Here is a 20,312-nt window from a genome sequence, read left to right as displayed (position 1 = left end):
GTGCAAAATATCTTATCAAAAAATTTTAAATTTTCGAGCTTCAAAATTTATATAACTAAAGTGATTAATGTATCCACCTAGATATAAGTGACTTACACCCGCACTCAGAGTCGTTTAATGATTACTTAAGGTGTCCCTCAGTAACGATTTAAAAAGATTCCCTCTCAGAGTCAGTTAATGATTCGTTAATGGCATTTAATGAACATTAAAGTTAAGTAAACAAAACCCTTCCCTTAACTTTTTAGCGAATGATTCTGAAATTTTTTGTTTGTTTTCAATAAATTTCAATTTCGATAACATCGCTGTAACAGTGGCAATGGCCTAGTGAACAGAGCACTTTCGTGCCATTCAAGAGATCCGAATTCAATCCTCGGCAACGAATTTTTTTTAATACAATTTGTTTTTTAAGTTTTATTGCTTAAAAATTCATATTTTTTATTTTATTTAACGTTTGGAAACTTTTTTGATTCATCTTTTTTCTTTCACTTTCAGTTTCTAAAATTTTTAGTTTTTCCTGTTTTTCATTTCGTTTTGTTTTTAGAAAACTTATTGCTAAGCGTAAAAAATATAATAACACTATTAGCACATCTGTCAATTAGTTATTCGAAATACAGAAAATGTCTTTCAAGATAGTTGCCGAAATATAAAGACTTTTGTCTCTTGAAAGACTGAGGTGAGTTGAAAGACAGATGCCGGAATTGGCCTGTTATTGGTCTTGTTTGTCTTTTAGCAAACAATTTAATTAAATTTAAAAAAAATTGTTTTCTTTTTAAAGCAATAAAATCTATACACCAAAAGAAAATTAGATCAAAAAAGCCAAAAATTCAATACAGATAGTTTATAAAACTAAATAAGAAAAAAATAAATAAATAAAAAAGGAAAAAGAAAATTTTCCTGCCCTAGGACTCGAACTCGGATCTCTCGACTGGCGCGCTAGTGCTCTGCTCACTCAGCCATTGCGTCTGTTAAGCCGGTGCGTGCAAAATTATATAAATACTTATATATTTTATATTTTATTTCAAACTGAACGAAAAAAGTGAGTGATGCCACAAAAATGAAGGGCCGCAACTGGGGCCATACTTAAATTCTTCATTTCATAATTTTTAACTCTGAGAGGAAACATTAATTAACAGATTTAACGATAATTAGTTAAGTGCCCGTTAGAGCTAATTTAAGGAACATTTCTGAGTGCGGCTGTTAATACAGTTTTTTTTTTGATACGACCATTACTTAATAAATACAAAATTTTTAAACAAATTTAAAGTCTTTGCAATTGCATGTGAATAAAACCCAATATTCCCACTGCATGAAAACGTCCCTATTTTTGCATGCAAATTTTCAGCCGATGGCCTGCTGAAGAAAAGCATAAGTATTTTTCACAATTAGATTTTTTTTCAACAATTTTTTATTGAGCTCGAGGCCGTTGTTAATGAAAAACTGATTGTGGAAAAGCAACTATAATTGAAAAAATGGTAGAAGTGATAGCTATTTCGGAAATCACCACATTTCCTCATCAGACTTCTCTCAGTAGGCTTCGAACCGACGATCCCACTGACTCAGCCAGTTGCCTATGCACTGTGCTATCACTTCTACCATTTTTTCAATTATTGTTGCTTTTCCACAATAAGTTTTTCATTAAAAACGGCCTCGAGCTCAATAAAAAATTGTTGAATATATTTGTTATAAGGCCATAAAATAACAAAAACAATTCGATTTTTTTTTTATATTTTCATTTAAAATGGTGAATAGCTATTTTTCTTTGCCCATAAGTAATGACATTACAACACTGTGTTGAATAATTATAAGATCGCCACATATTAACAAGTTTTGACTTTTCATTTTTACACTATTTAACATTAATTATTTTCTTATAAAAATATAGTTCATTCCAGTGTTGGCAAAATGCTAATCTGATTAACGATTAAAATGTTTATCTGTATGATTAATGATTAAATTTTTTTAATCGTTAATCGTCGGTTGTGATTACGATTAATTAATTTTAATCATCAATCAGTAATCCGATTAAAAAAAATCTGATTAAGTGGTCTAGTTTGTCTGCAATTTAAATTTAAACACCATATACGGTTATTATTTTCTGTTTGAGGCTTATGAAAAACACATAATACTTATATAAACAAATAATAATTATAAATTTGTATAACATAAACTGGGAAGTTTGACAACCCATGGCACATGTGCAGAGAGATATAAAACCTAGTTTTCATAACGTCTGCTGGTAATAGATCACAATCAAAATGCACACCAAATTGTTTAGATTGATGAGGGAAACCGACTTAGCCATGTGTGCAAGACAATTTCAGCATAAATTAATTAATCACCAAACCTACTTAATCAAATTAAGGGTTAATGATTAAAAAATAATTTTTTTAATCACGGTTACGATTAACTATTTAATCAGATTAAACTAAATCATGATTAACTGTAATTCGATTGATTTTAATCAAATTAACTAATTAATTAAAAAATCAATCGATTAGTGCCAACACTGGTTCATTCTATAAAAAACACCATACAAATTCACATTTCAAACTTTGCGTAAAAATTATACAAATTCAGAGAATTTTCACCAAAAATTTTACATATTTTTTAAGAATTTTGGGAAAAGTTTTGCGTATGCAGTTTTATAGCCCATGCAGTTTTAATATTTTTGCCCATTAGTTATGATTAGGGCTCCGAATCTCATGCACTAAAAAATCAAAAATATGCGCATATAATATGCATTCAAAATTCAAAAATATGCGCTATAAACAAGTAAAATATGCAATTAAAAATCTTTTTGTAATATTTTATTGCCGGTACAAAAATAAATAACAAATATATTTTAACAATGATAACGAAAACAATTAACTTCAAAATACGATACATATTTATGCATACAATTAGTTTATAATTTGGCAGACAGTCACAATCTTCTGTAAACAGAAACATTGACAGTTTAATAGTGGTTCAGATGAATGTTTTGTTGGTTTAAGTGGTGACAAGTTATTAGTAAGTTTGCCATTTTGATTCCAAAGCTCGACAGAAGTGCAGTGTCTTCTTTGCTCATTCTTAAGATACCTTTGGTTTTAAGTGGGTCGTAGGATGCCCAGAACTGCCGGGTAATTCTGTACGATATTTCACGGTTCCACCTCTTCTTGGTATCGAGTGATAAATTTCGGTAATTTTTTTATTGGACACATTCACTGCAGAGCCGCTATATGCGTTTATTGTAAAATATACTAAAATATGCCCAATAAATATGCAGAACCAGGTATTTTTTGCAATATATGTAAAACTATGCATATACTGCAAAATATGCACTAACGATTGAATGCCATTTTAAAGGAAATTCGATGAATCGCAAAGAAAACTTAACCATTTCCGTTTGAAGATGCAAAATAAAAACATGCATTTGCATGAGATTCCCAGCACTAGTTATGACATTACTACACTGCATTGCATAATTTAAAGAGCGCCACATATTAACCAATTTCGACTTTTTATTTTTATATTATTTAATTTCAATTATTTTCATATAAAAATACTGCTCATTCTATAAAAAAAAAAACACCATAAAAATTCACATTTTTAACTTTGCGCAAAAATACAAAAAATCAGCGAGTTTTTACCAATATTTTACACTTTTTTTAAGAATTTAAGTTTTGCGTATGCAGTTTTATAGCCCATGCAGTTTTAGTTTAATAAAGCGCGAGTTTTATATGGCTACAAAATAACGTTGATTTTGGCATTTTTTTACGGTGTCACTTATTTTCTTCCATAAGTATGTTCGATTTTTTTTTATATGGGAGAAAATGAACAATAATAATAATAATAATAGATTGGCGCTTACACATATGTTAGTGTTTGGCCGAGCTTCTCCCCCGACTTGTGGCGTGCGCCTAGATGTTGTCACACAAAGCGGAGGGACCTACAGCTTTACGCCGACTCCGAACGGCGATTGTATTTTTATGAGAAGCTGCTTTTCATGGCAGAAATACACTCGAAGGATTGCCATTGCCTGCCGAGGGACGACCGCCGTTAAGAAAAAACCTTTTTTCTATATTTTTGCGATGTTGCTTTGGCTAGGGTTTGAACCCAGGCATTGTGGAGTGGAAGCGCGCAATGCTTACCAATACACCACAGCGGCCGACGAAAATGAACAACACTTTCAACAAAAAAAAATTGCCAAAAATCAACGGTAACATTTTTTGGTCTTATAATTATGCAACACAGTGTCCTATTAACTTGTTTGACTTCTAGTTAGAGCAACTTTGGATTGCTTTGGCTTTTTAACAATGTTAACTTATTCGTTATTTATGTGTTAAAATAAATATAAAACAATTTTTTTGTCTTTTCAATTTAGAGTATTTGTCCTCCTGGAATGCTAAAAAATTCTGGTCACCTTATATTTAGACCTGATCATGTGGTTGTTGGTTTTTAATTAATGAACATTCACATATACATACACTGACGGGCAAAACTGTAACATGTTCTAACACTTTTTACTTCAGCCATCGCTATATTTCCAAGTTCTAACGACTTTCATACTTTTGTTGTATATTCTTATTGGTACACCTGTACTTCCTCTCTCATAAGGATTTGAAGTCAATCCAACAACAATAATAAAACCAGCAGACAAAAATGTAAATTAATGCAAATGTTACAGTTTTGCATATATTTTTAAGAACTTTTTAACAATTTTCACGAAAAAAAACTATTAACACAATGTTCAGTGCCCTTTTGCTTTGTTTAGCTCCTAGATGCGATTTGGCATACCTTATTTGTATCTCTGTAAAAATTCTGGAGGTATATTCACCCATATATCCTTAGTTTGCTTTCACAGCTTATGTACTCCATTGGGCGGACTTGGATACTTAGAAAGCTGTGCTTTTAGTTGATTTCGCAAATTCTCGATGAGATTCATGTCCGCGGATTGTGGAGGTCATTTCAAATTAGTTAATTTTTGCATTTGTATCCAGTCTTTGCGAACATGTGCAATGTGTTTTGGGTGATTTTTCAGCAGAAACTCTAATTTTTTCGACTACATCTTGCAAATTGTGTCGAAATGTGAACAGATACTGTTCCTTACGCATAATGCATACTAACGGACCAACAAAATTTTTGAAATACAGCCCCAAACTATTATTGACCGACCACTGTGATTCACAGTTTGCCTTACATGATGAGCATTGGCTTAATTTGGGTTTAAGATCCAATACCATGCCCGGCCATCTGATTGAAAGCGATTAATTTAGTCTTGCCAGACCAAAATAACCTTCAATTGAAACTTAAAAATGTGTTTTTTATTGCATTCTGAAAGGTCTAGGATATCCCAATAGGCAACGGTCCGGTTTTCAGGCGATACAGCAAAATGCTGCCACACTCGCACATGTATTTTGATCAAATTTGTTTTTTTCTTCTTTCACGATACCTTTGCGCTCAATTTGGCAATTCTTCGCCTTGCTATCTACTGATTTGCATTAAAGTTTAATACCTTAAGCGCTTCTGTAATAGTGGCTGCATCGATACTTGCTGCTAAGTTCACAAGATATCGGACCGTAATATTTGACAGACAGACACGGAAGCGAAGTCGGCAGGTGTATCAATCGAGATGACTATACGCAGATGGTCTCATACTAAGGTCAACATAGGTCGTCATATGCTGTTTATCAGACCAGCGCTGCCGATTATTAGGTCAGGCGAGCTGCAGCAGCTACCCATAATCCTGGTGGGTACGGCGTCGTTCATTGTGCAGAATGTCGAATCGTCTATTTACTCAGCCAATTGTTTCCCCTTACGATCGTTTGACAGGGTTGAATGCCAAAGATCGTGGTGCGCATTGAAGTCACCAACTACCATACGGTTTTCACCTCTGAAGAGCGTACCTATTTCAGCGTGATATTCTGCCGGGCAACTGGTGACAGGGGGTATATATACATTAAATATTTCGAGCTCGACATCGCCTCACCGGATAGCGCAATACCCTGACATTCTAGGATTATATCCCTGCGGTCGATGTCTGCTTCAATAAGACGATAATACACGGTGTGGTGCGTGATGAACGCTAGGCCATCACCATTATCTCGCTCGCGATCTCGACGGTGCACATAGTATCCGGCGCAATTCAACAGAGTTGCAGCTTCGTCTCTTGGACCGCAGCTTTTAATATTCCATACCGGCCCATGAAGACGGTTATCTCCTCGATCTTGCTCCGAAGTCCGTTACAGTTAAATTGTAGCACTTTTGTGTACCTTGGGAGACCAATTAGTATGTGGGATGTAAGGAAGTTGTGTTGCCTGCTGGCCCCCTGCTTTATGTGCTGCAGACGAGGGTGCTGCCTTGTGGTGGTAATGGACACACAAAAGGGAAACACGTAGTCGCTAGTCCAATCGCGTGTGTTGCGCAGTCCGGAACATGCCCTAAGTGGCACCAGCCAAGGCAGGAGTTGCACTTGACTGATGTCGCGTTACGGTATATTCTTATTTATTTATTTATTCAGTCTACAGATAAATCTTACAGACTATATACAAATGTTTTAGAATGTTTAATTAAAATTTGCATATAATTGTTGCTTAAAATTATATAGACTGAGACTACAGTCTAGGTTAGGATAGTTGTTGCAAAATCGAATGCATCTCACCATTGGTTCGTTTAAGACATAGTTTGTGAAGAGATGCCTAATTTAAAATTCACCCTCTTGAGCGAATCAATTTGAGAATCTCTCTTGATTAGTTTATAGCAAGAGATTAGCTTCTGGTCGATGTTTGCATGCCTCGCAATATATGCTATGATATCTTCTGCTGATACCGACGGCTTAAAAGAAGAGAGGTGTAACCATTTAAAGCGAGCTGCTCTTACGCTGTATTGCAGAGCTCGGAACACGTGAAGAAGAGTTAGTAAGATGAGAAGCAGGTGGAGAGGCTACATCTGCGCCACCGACGACTGTAGCAGCAGCAGTATTTAAAACATATGGGAGAGGATGAGCGGGTTCTACAGCATCAGCTCCAGCAGCGGCAGCGGTTCGAGCGTAAGAGAGAGGTCCAGTGAGAGAATTAGCAGCATCAGTGATCGGAATGGTCGATCTCTGTTGATAGGGAGAGTTGCTTAGAGAGTTAGCGTTGTTTTTGGCTGGCAAATTAGTAGTATTGCGAGCGCTGCTAGGTTCATTGGCCGTGACCTTCCAATTCCATTATTAGCAGCTTTAGCGTTGTTGTTAGAATATATGTTAGAAACCGAATTGATAAACTCTTTAATATGATTTATATTGTCCATGACCCCATCGATTTTGATTGGCTAAGAGATAGTATACGATCATTACAGACAGCACACCTGTATACCACATTATGATTGCTAATGATTGCATTTATGCAACTGGCACTCAGTTTGGAACATTTTATATGCGTTAATGAGCAACATATACCGCACGTAATGTATTCGTTGGCTAAGCATTTCAATTTGCATGTCACGCAATTAGCCATGGCAAGAGACACAATTAAGCAGCCACAGCCACTTCGAGCACTGGACTGAAAAACCGAGCAGATTGTTGTCGGAGGGACTAGGAGTTGCCAGAGGCGGTGTGTGGGTGGAGGTGCTGTAGTGTTCGTATGTGTGTCTATTGTTGTGTCGTGTTGGGGTGCGGTAGTGTTGTGCTGCTCGGGCGAGTGGCGGTTTGCCGTGGAGGCGGTCCGATTCGCACAGCATGGGGCCACGAACGCCGAGGTCCACTGCCGATGCGTGCGTAGGACCGAGCAAGTGCGGAGATGACCCCACCCTAAACGGGGATAGATTGCCGAAACAAGAGTCCTTGGTCAGGTAAAACCCGAGTCACGTACGGCGGCCGGTTCGGCTGTCGTGGGAATGTGACCAACACTATATGTGTGTATTGTTTTATTATTATTATTATTTATTAACAATATTAAATAAATTAACAAGTTAAGGTGTTCTTACACGATATGTATTTGCATGTGTACATGCCACTTTTTACATATGGAAATGTCAACATATCGTGTAAAGGCAAATTAGATTTGTTTCTGTACAAAGCAGATGCACGTACATACGAAATAGAAATGTTTATATTTTCATCTGACACACAGATAGAATTATCCATGATAAAAACATTACAAGGTAAATTCATTCTCTCAATTCGTCGGTCATGATTTTTTTCTGACGTTTGCCAACATTTTAAAATCATATAAAATTGAAAATAAAAAAATTAAATTGTTCACAATTGTTGTTGTTTGAGATTGAAAATGAGAATGTGTGTGTGAGTTTGAGTTTTGATTTTAAAATTATATTGTTGGCAAACGTCAGACTGCCTCTCAATGGTTTTACCTTGTTATGTTTTTATCATGGAATTATCTGAGTTTAGTTTATTTCGTTTTCAAAGAGCGTATTTTTAAATAGGTAAATAAAGACTGTGAATTTGACAGACACACGCAGTTACATATGTATTGAAAAAGTCAAATTTACAGATACAAATACATATCGTGTAAGAAAACCTTTAATATAATTTGTGAGCATTAGCTGCCAAGGCTATCAGCTCTACTTAACTGTAAAAGTGTGTTTTAGAAAAAGGAAAATATATGAGAATTTTACAGAAACGGCTGTTAGATAGGTATTTGGACGGCTTTGATATAACTGATGACGGAATTTATGTTGTCCTTTGTGGAGTTACTAAACAGCTCGACCCAGTTGTGTTTGAAGTATCGGCGTCTAGTTCCTTCAAGAGAAGTGCACTCGGAGAATATGTTTTTTAAAGTTAAATCCAATTGGCAGCGCGGCCAAGATGGTGGCGGGTTACCCAATAGGTGTTCGTGGGTGCAACGCGTGTGACCAAGACAGAGACGCAAGAAAATTTGAATGTGCAGTTTCAAAATTGTCGTACGATAAATTGGGGTTTGAGTTCACGGTTTATGTTAGTGTAGTGATGGCGGCTGTAGTTGTGCCATTTCTGCGTGCTTTTATGGCGTAAGTGACGTAGGATAAATCGTCGCAATCTATTTGTCTTATATGCTTAGGTTTGATAACAGTCTTCAGAAAGTTATTGCTGCTGAAAAACATATTATTCACAAAACGGCAAAAAATATTGAAGACTGTTGAAAATATTAGCTGATAAGACAAATATGACAACTTCTGAATTATTTTAAAGAATTGCTATTTGGCAGAGCCATTAGCGAGGACACTTTTAGTTTGTGTGGTCAAGCGAAGTATGTATACTGGCGATCAAAAACGAGTGCATGTACATTTTACTACTTACAGTAACATAACTTTTTTAAATCATAAGCGGATTTCTTTGAAATTTTCACCAATTGGTCCTTATTAGCGTGGGCCGAAAATTCGTTCCATCGAAGATGTTTAAATTAGGGGTAAAACCTCCCCTGCTTACCATGTAGCGGAAGTTGGTGAAAACATATACTTAATACTTGCGCCGGGTATTTAATGTTCGGCTCCGCCCGAACTTAACTTGTTATGTTTAGTTTTTCTGTATACCAGGCTTTATTCCTTAGCTAATAAGGACAACCGTGGGCCCAAAATCTGCTTTAGAATATTGATTGGTAATAGCACAAATATGGTTCATAATGCTCTAAAAACAATCTGTGTGAAAGATGACAATTTTTTGTCAATATGTTAGGCGCGCCCAACCAACCACATCAGTAGGCATAGCAACAACGAAGAATGGTTGTTGTTGTTGTAGCAGCATACAAATTCCCCAAAGACTTTTTGGGGAGTGTTGCTGGAGTGTGCTGGGTGATGTCGGCGAAAACGAAGAGCGGAGGTGTGATGTTTGTCATGCAGAAAATCTACGCACGCACTTTTATATATGCGGAACATTAAAGACGACAATCAAAACAGCCTACTGCTTGGTGTAATGCCGTGAAGGTGTTCACTTTGCGCTGCGTTAACACATTGAAGGCTTGCGTGTGTCATTAAAATAAATTTGATTTAAAAGCTTATAACAAGTGTGGGTTACGACAGATTGTAATTAGCATTTTTATGCAATTAATGATTGCAATCAAAAATTAATTGGAATCAAAAATGTATTGCATTCAATTTATTTTAACTGATTGCAAATTTTAATTTTTGCAATCAAAATATAAGCAATCGATGTTGATTGAAATTAAAACAGATTGCAATATTACGTAAAATATGCGATTGCAATCGAATTTGATTGCAATTTTTACAGCCTTGCCTGAAACTGAGATATTGTGAAATTCAGAACCTCCCTGTATAAAGCTAAACCATATTGGTTACAAAATTAATAGATAAAAATCAATTGTATTTAAGGTGAAATCTAATATGCTGTCATATAGATAAATCAGGGGGCGTTCAGAAATCACGTGATCATTTTGTTGACATTTTGATTTTCATCCGGGATTTTCATCCGGACCTCCGTCAGAAAACACAAAAATAGCCGGCTTAACACGTCCACCATAACCTTTTATCACATTTCGGAAAATCGACTTTTTACTCCTGAAAGTCGAATTTTAGTGATCGACTTTCAGTTTATGGAAGTCGACTGAAGTCGACTTTTCACTTTCGACTCTCGACTTTTTTTAATTTATTTGCCAATAAAAACTGATATTCTAACAAGCGCGCGGAGTGTTGTTTGGTCGTATTTAAAAAAAAATTTCAATAAAACTGAAGTGAAATGTGAAAAGTGTGGTAGCGAAATGAATTTTAATGGCAGTACAACAGTACAAATCATTTAAGAGCAGCGCATAAAATTATTATACGAAAACGAATTCCTCAAATTTGTTAATCGTTTGTCTCCACAATCTTCAGTTAATAATGAGGTAAGATAAACATATTATATTATTATTATATTTATTTTAACAATTTCATGCAAGAAAGTTTTTCTGCTTGAGTTTATGTAAGTTTTTACAGACTGTCTTTGGTTCGAATTTGACCAATCCGTAAGGTACAAAATTTTAAACACCGCTAAAAAACGTTGCTGGTAGGATTCCAGTTAATATGCGACATTAGTCGTGTGGATAGTCCCAATCCACTAGCTGTCTGGGCTACTCCCATATTTATCCATGCTTATAAAGTGGTACTTATATTTCTACCAAAACCCGCCAATTCTGCTCCATCGGAAAGGCCACATTTTTCAAAAAGTTGTCCGTAATTACCAAATATCGATTCAAAAAATTTGTAGAATTTTTTTTGTGAGAATTTAAACTTTTTTTTGCAAAAATAAGCATTTTCATGCTTTAGAACTGGAACAAAATCCAAAATTTTTAAAAATCCTATAGTGTGTTTTTTTTTTACCTAGCATTGAATTTCACTAAATTACAGATTATTCTAAAGACCACTAGTAAATCATGATATTTTTGGCGTATTCTGACTCCTATATTTATAGCTAATATATGAGTTAAATGCAGAGTATACTTAATACACTTTCTTTTTATTAAAAAAGTCGAAAAAAGTCGACTTTTCTTCGTGGATCGGTCGACTTTTAAATTCGACTGTACAGAGTCGATCGAAAAGTCGAAAGTCGACTTTCTAGTGAAGTCGAACAACCCTAATCAGCCTCCGACTTAATTTAGCAGGAATCGCAAATATGTCGCGCTTCTAGATATTTGGCAACCGAGATGTAACAATTTTTCATGAAGGTCGCTTAAGGTTTGAGATATTTTTTACAAGACTCAATACGTTTTTTGATTTTAGAAATTTCGTTTGATTTGCCACATTGTATTCAGCTTTCAGTAAAGAAAGTTGATTCCGCAGAACATCCTGCGCTGGGGTATTACGACAAATTGACGTAGTAAACTCTTCAGAGTTATTGCTATTTTGAACTACGTGTGTGTTGTTGTTGTTGTTGTTGTTGTAGCGGCTACAACAACCCCGCCCAGATCGGTTGGTATCTCAGTCGTTGTCGTCAAGTTCCACTAACGGCAACCCTAGGAAGCGTGCATCTTCTGCGGGGTTTGCCCACAGGGACAAGGCCGTTAGGGTTGTCGGGTTTTCCGGGCATGCGAAGAGATGTTTCGAGTCATGTGGGGTCTCTCCGCATGCCGGACATTCGTTCGGCACATCCTCATTCAACCTACTCAAGTAGGAGTTCAACCTGCTGCAGTAGCTGGAGCGAAGTTGTGCGAGTGTAGTGCGTGTCTCCCGAGGCAGATGAAGCTCCGTCTCGTCTATGTCCGGGGGTGGTGTGCCTAGAACGGCATTCACAGGTCTAGAGTCTACATAATTCGAGACTGAGTCCCTGTGAATGCCGTTCAGGGCCTCTCTGTAAGCTGTCGGGTCCAGAGGTTGCTTAATGAACCTCTGGACTTCGTCCGTTAGTTCATATAGATGCCTCCTGACGTGCCTAGGCGAGGGCTCCTCTGCAAGCAGCTGTCTGCTTGGGTGGCCACTTCTGTGGCTCCCGATCAGGAACTGCTTGCAGAGCATTATATTATGCTCCTTTACCGGGAGCATTTGCGCCTCGCCGTGCAGGTGGTGTTCAGGCGACATCAAGAGGCATCCCGTCGCTGTCCTGAGTGCGGTGTTTTGTACAGTCTGTAGCTTCGTCCACTGCGTCCTACTAGTCCCTGGCGACCACACTGGCGCTGCGTAGTTCAAAACCGGCCGGCCTATTGCCTTGTATGTTGCCAGCAACGTTTCTTTGTCTTTGCCCCAAGTACTGCCGGCTAGCGACTTGAGGACCTTGTTGCGGCTCTGTACTTTATTGACAATAGCGGTTGAGTGGTTTCATTCTGGCTGCAGTCGGTTTCAACTGCGGGTGTAGAACTATCGTTCAGTTGAGGCGTTTCTTTATCATTGTTCTGAAATGCACAACCTTTAAATAAACTAAAATCTGTCATCACCTTTTCATTTGGGTTTTGTAAGTACTGGGCAATATTGGCGATCTTAACTTTTGTCGTTGCCTGCTGTAGCTCTTTAATTCTATTTAAAATAATGGTTTCGTTATGAGTTTTGTCTGCACAAGTTTTCTTAGCATCTCTCCAGAATATGTTTGTACTTTCCTGGCACGCTGCTTTTGTTTTATTTGTATGTCGTGCAACATATGCACGAAATAGCTGCAAATGTAGATTGGAATTCATTTCACCATAACTTTTTGAACTTAAATCATAGAAAGAGTTTGAATAATAATACCGGTTTACAGCAAAAATGTTCTATGGATGCCACTATCCAATTCCTATGTAGAATTGCTCGGCGACTCCGAAAATCGAGTTAATTTTTTTTCTATGGATACGTTTTCAAGATGTTTTCATTTTACCGTTATTCAGCTTAAAGCAAAAATTGGTTTCTTTTAATCACGTATATCTTACGAACCAATTTAAAAATCTTAATATAAAATACGGCAAATGAAAGCTAATGAAATTCTCCATAACCGTATATACATCGCTTCCCGATAGGGCGTATAGTTTCTGACAAATTAATTAATCATTCCAGCTTTTTTTATTTTTTAATGAAAAAATTAAAAAAAAAATCAAACTGTAACAGAAGAAAAATTTAAAAAATTACAGGTTCTGGGCCAAATTTTGGCATTTGTACTAAAGCCTGTTCTGTTACAAAAAAAAAAATCAAATTACTAACAGGCCAACCTAATATTACCGGCGTGAATTTTTCTACGCACGCACGCAAGTTTTTCACATTTGAGTAACCGAAATAAATTTGCGTGCGTGATTTTTCAGAGTTGCATTTCTGTCCTATTTCAGAAGTTGAGCAAAATTTGAGCATAAATGCAGAATAGTTTCGATTCTCAAATTTAAAAAAAAAAACATATGAGGATCGATAGTGATCATTAAGGTGAGTTTTCTTGCAGACACAACAACTACAATTTTTTAAATCAAAATTTCTTAAAGACGAATGTATGGATTTTAAAAGTTTTGGTGTCAATGGATAGGAAATTTAGTTCCCTTTAATTTGATATACATACTTTATATATGCCTTGTTTAGTTTTCACAAAAATCTTATTAATGTACGCAGAAAGGAATTCCGCTTCTCCAGGCTTTCGTTTTCAAAAAATTTTGATTTAAAGAATTGTTTAATTTGAACTTTGACTCTTAATAACTTCTGTAGTTGTTGTTTCCACAAAAAATAAATATAGCCTTATGTTCAGCTCGATCATCTCTATCGACCCCAATACTAATTTTTTTAATTTGAAACTCGGAGCTATTCTGCATTTGTTCCAAAATTTTAATTCATAGTCGCGGCAAAAAAATAAAAAAATGGAAAAACTGGAATGAGTAATTAAATTGTCAGAAAGTGATGTATATATGGTTTATGGAGAATGTCATTAGCTTTCATTTGCCGTATTTTATATTAAGATTTTTAAATTGGTTCGTAATATATACGTGGTTACGACGATCACGTGATAATACGAAACACTTCGATATTCGAAAAACATACATAGATGCAAAAAACCGCTATATATAAAAAGTTTGAGGTCGATCGCCTTAAAATGAACGCTCAGCGCTTTGAAACAACTCATAGATACTTACTTCTCGCGCTTTGCTGCCTCGATGTTCAACTGCAGACGCTCATTGAGAAACTCTATCACTCCGTTCTGTTCCATCAAGAGCGGCACATGATAAATTGAGCTCAGATCGTGTATGCATATAACTTGATCGGGAGCAACATGACAGAAATTACTAATTTTTTCCTTCACTTCCAGTCCAATTGGCTTCTCCGAGCGGCAAACAATCAAATCAGGACTCAAGCCGAAGCCGCGCAATTCACGCACAGAGCTCTGGGTGGGCTTTGTTTTCGGTTCACCGGTGGAACGTGGCGATGGCACAAGCGAGACATGTGCGACGCAAAAATTTTCACGTTTCACACGAAATTGGAATTGGCGAAAGGCCTCAACGAAAGGCATACCCTCAATGTCACCAATCGTGCCACCCAATTCGACAATACACACTTGCGGCTGTGAATTTCCTTGTACTGGGCGTTGTGCTACCCGAGCTACCCACTCCTGAATGGAATCAGTAATGTGAGGTACAACTGAAAGTGCAATTATTTACTATAGCAAATTATAAGAGGGAATGACCATTGAATTACCTTGCACAGTTTTACCCAAATATTCACCGGTCCGTTCTTTCTCAATAACTTTTTGGTAGATCTTACCAGTTGTTATATTGTTGTCACGGTGCAAAGTTATGTCCAGAAATCGCTCATAATTTCCCAAATCCAAATCGACTTCGCCGCCATCATCTAATACGTAAACTTCACCTTTGACGAAAACGAAACCAGAAAATATATTTAACATTTTAATGTGAATTTTATAATTTAAATTCTAAAATAAAGAAAATAGTTCAAATGTTTGCAAAAGCCTAGAGGCTGGTTTCCATTGAGTTTTTTTTAACAAAATTTGTCGGCATATTTTGATACAACTTTCATCTCCTTAATCCTTGCCGTTACTGATAATAAACGGTTTTGCCCAGAAATGTAAACAATTAACTCAGTTTGTATGGAAGACTTAGCCGACATAATTATATCAAATAAAACCCGCCTAATGTTATGATCCAAACGCTACCAGATAGGCATTTAAGCAAGGCTTGAATACTAAATGAAATTAATCGTAATGCTGTTAATAATGATAATAATATTTTGGCGCATACACTTTTGCTAAGTGTTTGGCCGGGCTTCTCCTGCAATTTGTGGTCAGCGTCTTCATGTTGTTATACAAATGGAGGGACATACAGTTTTAAGTTTTAAGTTTAATTTAGATGTTACCTAGACCAGGAATCGGACCCAGATCCTACGGAGCGGTAGTACGCACCTCTGACAACTCATCCACAATCTGTTGACATAGTGAAAACAAGAATTAATCATGCCTATTACGGTATCCGACGGATGCCATTCGTACGAATCTAATCTTTCACTCTCGCTTGTTATGACAGTGCGAATCAGATTAGATCCATGCGGTTGGCATACGCCGGATACCGTAATAGGCATGAATGTGTACTCCTATTGTATGCTCAACCACTTACCTCAAATTACATTAAAAATATATTTTAATATTAAACCACTGAAGTTTCTTAGAATTAATTCACAATTTATTAATGACTTATGTAAGCAAATAGTCACGTTTGCAAACGTTCAAACTAGAGTTTCATATTCAATGCCCCGCGTTGCGGATACTACACAAAGTAGCAGTATATGTAGGTATACTTACAACTAAGCAATACATCTAAGTATTCATTCATACATATGTATGTGTATATTTACAGTCTTATATAATGAGCTTTAATGTTACAAAACTAAAAAAGAAGTCGTGTTCACAGTTTCTAATGAAATGAGCAACTAATTCCATTATGACTTAAACCAATTATCCTCCGATTTATTTATTTGGTCTCCTCCAAGTCCTCTTTATATAGCTCCTTGAATATTAGCTTTTGTATTTTAGTCCGTATGCGCAGTTTTTGCGCCGCTGTCAGCTGTTTCATGTAGGGGTGTAAACTGAGCAGGTAGTGATAGTCATCATCTTCCGGTACCAGCGGTGCTGTATTATCCATCGTGGACGACCCATTGAAATTACTATCCTCCGACAACCGCGGACGCTTTAACTTCAGCGCCGGTATTAAACCATTCGAATATGAGTGTTTGGTAAAATTCAAATGCTCATGACTGCCGTGCAAGCAACTGCTGCTTCCGTTCAAGGAGAAATCTTCCCGCTCCTTATTCAACGCTGCGGCTACAGCCGTAGTTAGTGCATTGGCGGCGGCGGCAGTTGTTGGTGGGGGGTGATGCGCTTTGTTGTATAATGGTGGCGGTGAAACAGAGCGTATCTTGTGTTGCTGAGTGGCGACTGCCAGCGAATTTGCGGCAACATTGGCTGCGCTAACTATGCTCGAGATGGGGGTTGATGGTGGTGTGATGGTTGTAGTTGTTTGTGCAGTGGTGGTGATTGAGTGGCCGATGCAAGCACTCAGTAAAATTGAGCTGTCACTGCTTGTCAAGGAGGTACTGCTGCAGTTGTTATTCACAGTAGTGTTGTTATTGTTTGCTTCTATTGATTTCTTTGACAAGTCCTGCGCCTCCTTTTCGCCATCATCATCGATAAGATGTGCGGCTCGTAGTAAAACGCCAGCGCTTTTTAGAATCGAACGTGCATCTTCTGTTTTGATGGTGGTTGATGTTACAGAATTTGTGTGCGCCGCTGGCGGAGTGGGGACAGCGGCGTCGTCATCATCCTCATCGGCATCATCTTCATCGAACTCTTCATCGCTGTCTTGCATGCGACGTATAAGCCCATTCGTGAGATCTGGCTCAACCACAGTCTTCTCACAATCCTGACTCTGTTGTGTAAAATAGTACGACTGATCTTGTTCGCCTTTAGGCATCCGATGACGCATATGATCAGCTGTAACAGTAAATTAGGTTTAAATAAACGAGCTTTTGTACTAAACGATGTGAAATCAGCAGAAAGCAGTGTATACAGGGGTGGCACAAATAACTTAAAATTGGGTGGAAGGAAGAAACTTGCAAACAAGAAACTTCTATTCTTATTTCGTTTAACTAAAAATCTAAATCGTCTACTTTCCCCAGCATACTACTATTTTCCGCTGCTTTCATAAATTCCATTTTCCATTATACATATGTATTAAGAACTCACTCAAAAATAGCAAAGCGTAATAATGTATCCACTTAGACTCGAATGTAGCTGGTTCCACTAGGAAATCTCCTTGTTCAGAGCGGGGAATGCGTTTGTATTCTACACGAAAATTATCTCGAAGTCCCTTCCATTTAGCCTTGAGAACTACCTCTGCATTGGACAAGTCACACAGCAAGACGTGTTTACAATCACAAAAAAAAAAATAGCGGGGGAAAAGACGAAATAGAAATAAGAACCAAAACAAGCATGGAAACATGTGCTTAATCGGTGAACGGTAAACTACTCACTGGGCAATTTATGTGCTGCGGACAGCTCATCCCACATTTGTTCCAGAAATGCTTTGTTGCAGTGGAAGTTGCGATTCCAAATGGCTGGCCGTTCCTGGACGTCTCGTATAAATTGCTCCACGTTGAGGACGATTGTCGACTTCTTCGGTGCCATTAGTAGAGGGATGTTTTGTGCCGCCAGTTTTAAATTTTAATTTAAATGTCTCAGTAACCTGCACACGGAGTAAAAAAAGCGTTGGTTAAGCGTTATAACAGCTAGTAAGAGAAGACGCGCGCGCCGATTCGTTCGTTACTGCTGACTGATTGAAACGTTCATTTCCGACTGATTGCTTAGCTGCCTAACTGCCTCTCTGCTCGTAGATGTAGCGTGCCAGAATGCTGTGAATGGCAAAACGGAATAGGATCGATTGAATAAAGTGGCGTGGGGCGGAGCAGAGCAAAGTGCATGAGTGAGCAGTGAGCTAGTGAGCGTAGCGATGCCACTGATGAACAACTAGCGAAGGCTACAACTTGTGACTGCTAAGTGCATATACCACAGCCGCCGGCACTGCGTACGAATTCAAAGCAAAACGTCGACAGCGATTTTTCAAAAACAAAATCAAGTAGAAATAAAAAAGCCTCACCTACAAGCGAAACACTGGAAGAAGGACAATACCAAAGGCAATGAAGCAAGACAAGGCGTAGTAGTACATAGTAAACGCGGCAAGTGAGCAGAAAGGCACACACAAGTCGACTATATAAAAGCGAAATGCTGACAACGCGGCAGGGGAACCAAAGCCGCTTAGGTCGGCTGAACCGCTAGCTGTCTGCCGATTGTACGGACAGGCGTGCGACGACAGCGGAGGCTTTGCAAAGCATTGCAAATTATGTCGGCTGGTCACACACTCAAACAGCCAGCGGTTGGCGAGCGAGGACAACATTCATCCACGGTTTTGCGGATGGCAAATAGCAAGATGGTGCGAACAAACAAGCACATATTCAGCACGTCACCGTTCTTATACACTTCCATATATACACACGCACAACGAAAAACTGGAGTATCAGCCGCCGCGACGCGAAGAACAAAAAGAAAACGTGATGATGATAATGATGATGATTGTTGCTGTTCATGTAGTCTCAGGCGATGAGGGGCAAAACACAGACAGTAAGCAGAACTCACCGGCAGCTTCAGTTGCGACGACGGGTAGCTTCGCGCCAAATAACAGATGCAGCTGGCGGATAATTTGACACGTTCATAGCGTGGATGGCGGCGACAGTGAATGCAATGATTGAAGAGGTGACCGCGGTGGAGCGGCACAGCAACAACAAAGGCGCACGGAACGCTTTGGTGTAGGGGAACCTCAAAGGCTTCAAACGAATAGGGGAATACTGTCACAGACGAACTAAGTATAAGTAATAAGAATTAGATCAGGACGATTCGCTGTTGGGTAAACCACTCTTGCAATGCTAACTGCTTATAGGAAGAAAAATACGAAACTAATCTTCAAATTGGGGACTCGGCCAATTTTTTTGAAACGTATGTAAATATATGTATGTATTTACCTACATATGTCCATATGATACCTTTACTGCAAGAGTGTCATAATCCAATAAATAAAAAACTCGAGAAAAACGGTCTTAAAGTTTAAGGTCACATATGCTCCCATGCTAAAAATGAAGACATCTTTTCTACTAATAGGGTAGGTACATATTGTTAATCGATACAGCTATGAAATTTTTACACAACATATAAGAAGAGGTGTGGCGGTCTTATTTAACTCAAAAAAAATAATTCTTGTGACACTCTTGCAGCAAAGGTACGTTATATGTTCCCCACAGCAAGACGAGTTGCAATTTTTTTGAATAACTCTGACTTTTCTTTAATAATAACAACAAACATTCATTAGCTCTACAGCCATATTACCAATCCAATGACATAACTCATCACACGCCAATTTCCTAACTACTGTTTCTACCACTATGCCGTAAAAACGTAAAGAGCACTAATGATGATAACTGTCAATGTAATTGTTATGATCTACCGAGTACCTGACAACGAGGAAATAATAGTGGTATTCACCAAATTAGGCAAGTGGCCGGGCACTCTGGCAAAAGAGCAGATGAGCTCAAGCAACGACTGTTGACAACTTTTTGCCAGACTGCCAGGCCACTTGCTCACTTTGGTGAATACCACTAATGTTATTATTCTGCGTCGTGGTTTTAAATAGGCTCAGGCTTGTCAGTGGCCTGCAAATAGGGCTGCTAATCACGAAAATTTTAAGCCCCACAAGACACAAACAATATTATTGTAGGAAAAATAAGTGTTAAAAAAAATACTTATATTTAATGAAAAAAGAATGCAGTCACAACAATCCCAAATGTTAATTAATATTCATATCTGGTAATGCAAGTTTTTTCCACCTGATCACACAAATTTTCATTTCTTTTTTTTTAATCTTTTAATGAATATTTTT

General features: G+C 37.6%; 1 protein-coding gene across 1 annotated transcript in view; it reads right to left on the bottom strand.

Annotated features, from left to right (window-relative positions):
- The window catches only part of LOC118738755 (CTP synthase-like), a 31,780-nt gene extending 11,837 nt beyond the window's left edge, over positions 1-19,943 (bottom strand). Inside the window, exons 1-3 of the mRNA XM_036469709.1 lie at positions 17,860-19,943; positions 15,016-15,186; positions 14,457-14,958 (exon numbers count right to left, since the gene is read on the bottom strand). Of these exons, the coding sequence (XP_036325602.1) occupies positions 14,457-14,958; positions 15,016-15,186; positions 17,860-18,013 (827 nt within the window). The 5' untranslated portion in view covers positions 18,014-19,943. The remainder of the gene's footprint in view (positions 1-14,456; positions 14,959-15,015; positions 15,187-17,859) is intronic.
- Between the last annotated feature and the right edge of the window lie 369 nt (positions 19,944-20,312).

This window comes from Rhagoletis pomonella, unplaced genomic scaffold (assembly GCF_013731165.1).
Source record: "Rhagoletis pomonella isolate Grant_MI unplaced genomic scaffold, Rhpom_1.0 Rhpom_scaffold_00005, whole genome shotgun sequence".
Lineage (NCBI taxonomy): Eukaryota > Metazoa > Arthropoda > Insecta > Diptera > Tephritidae > Rhagoletis > Rhagoletis pomonella.
The sequence above is the reverse complement of the archived record's forward strand: the minus strand, read 5'-3'. Positions and strand labels throughout refer to the sequence as shown.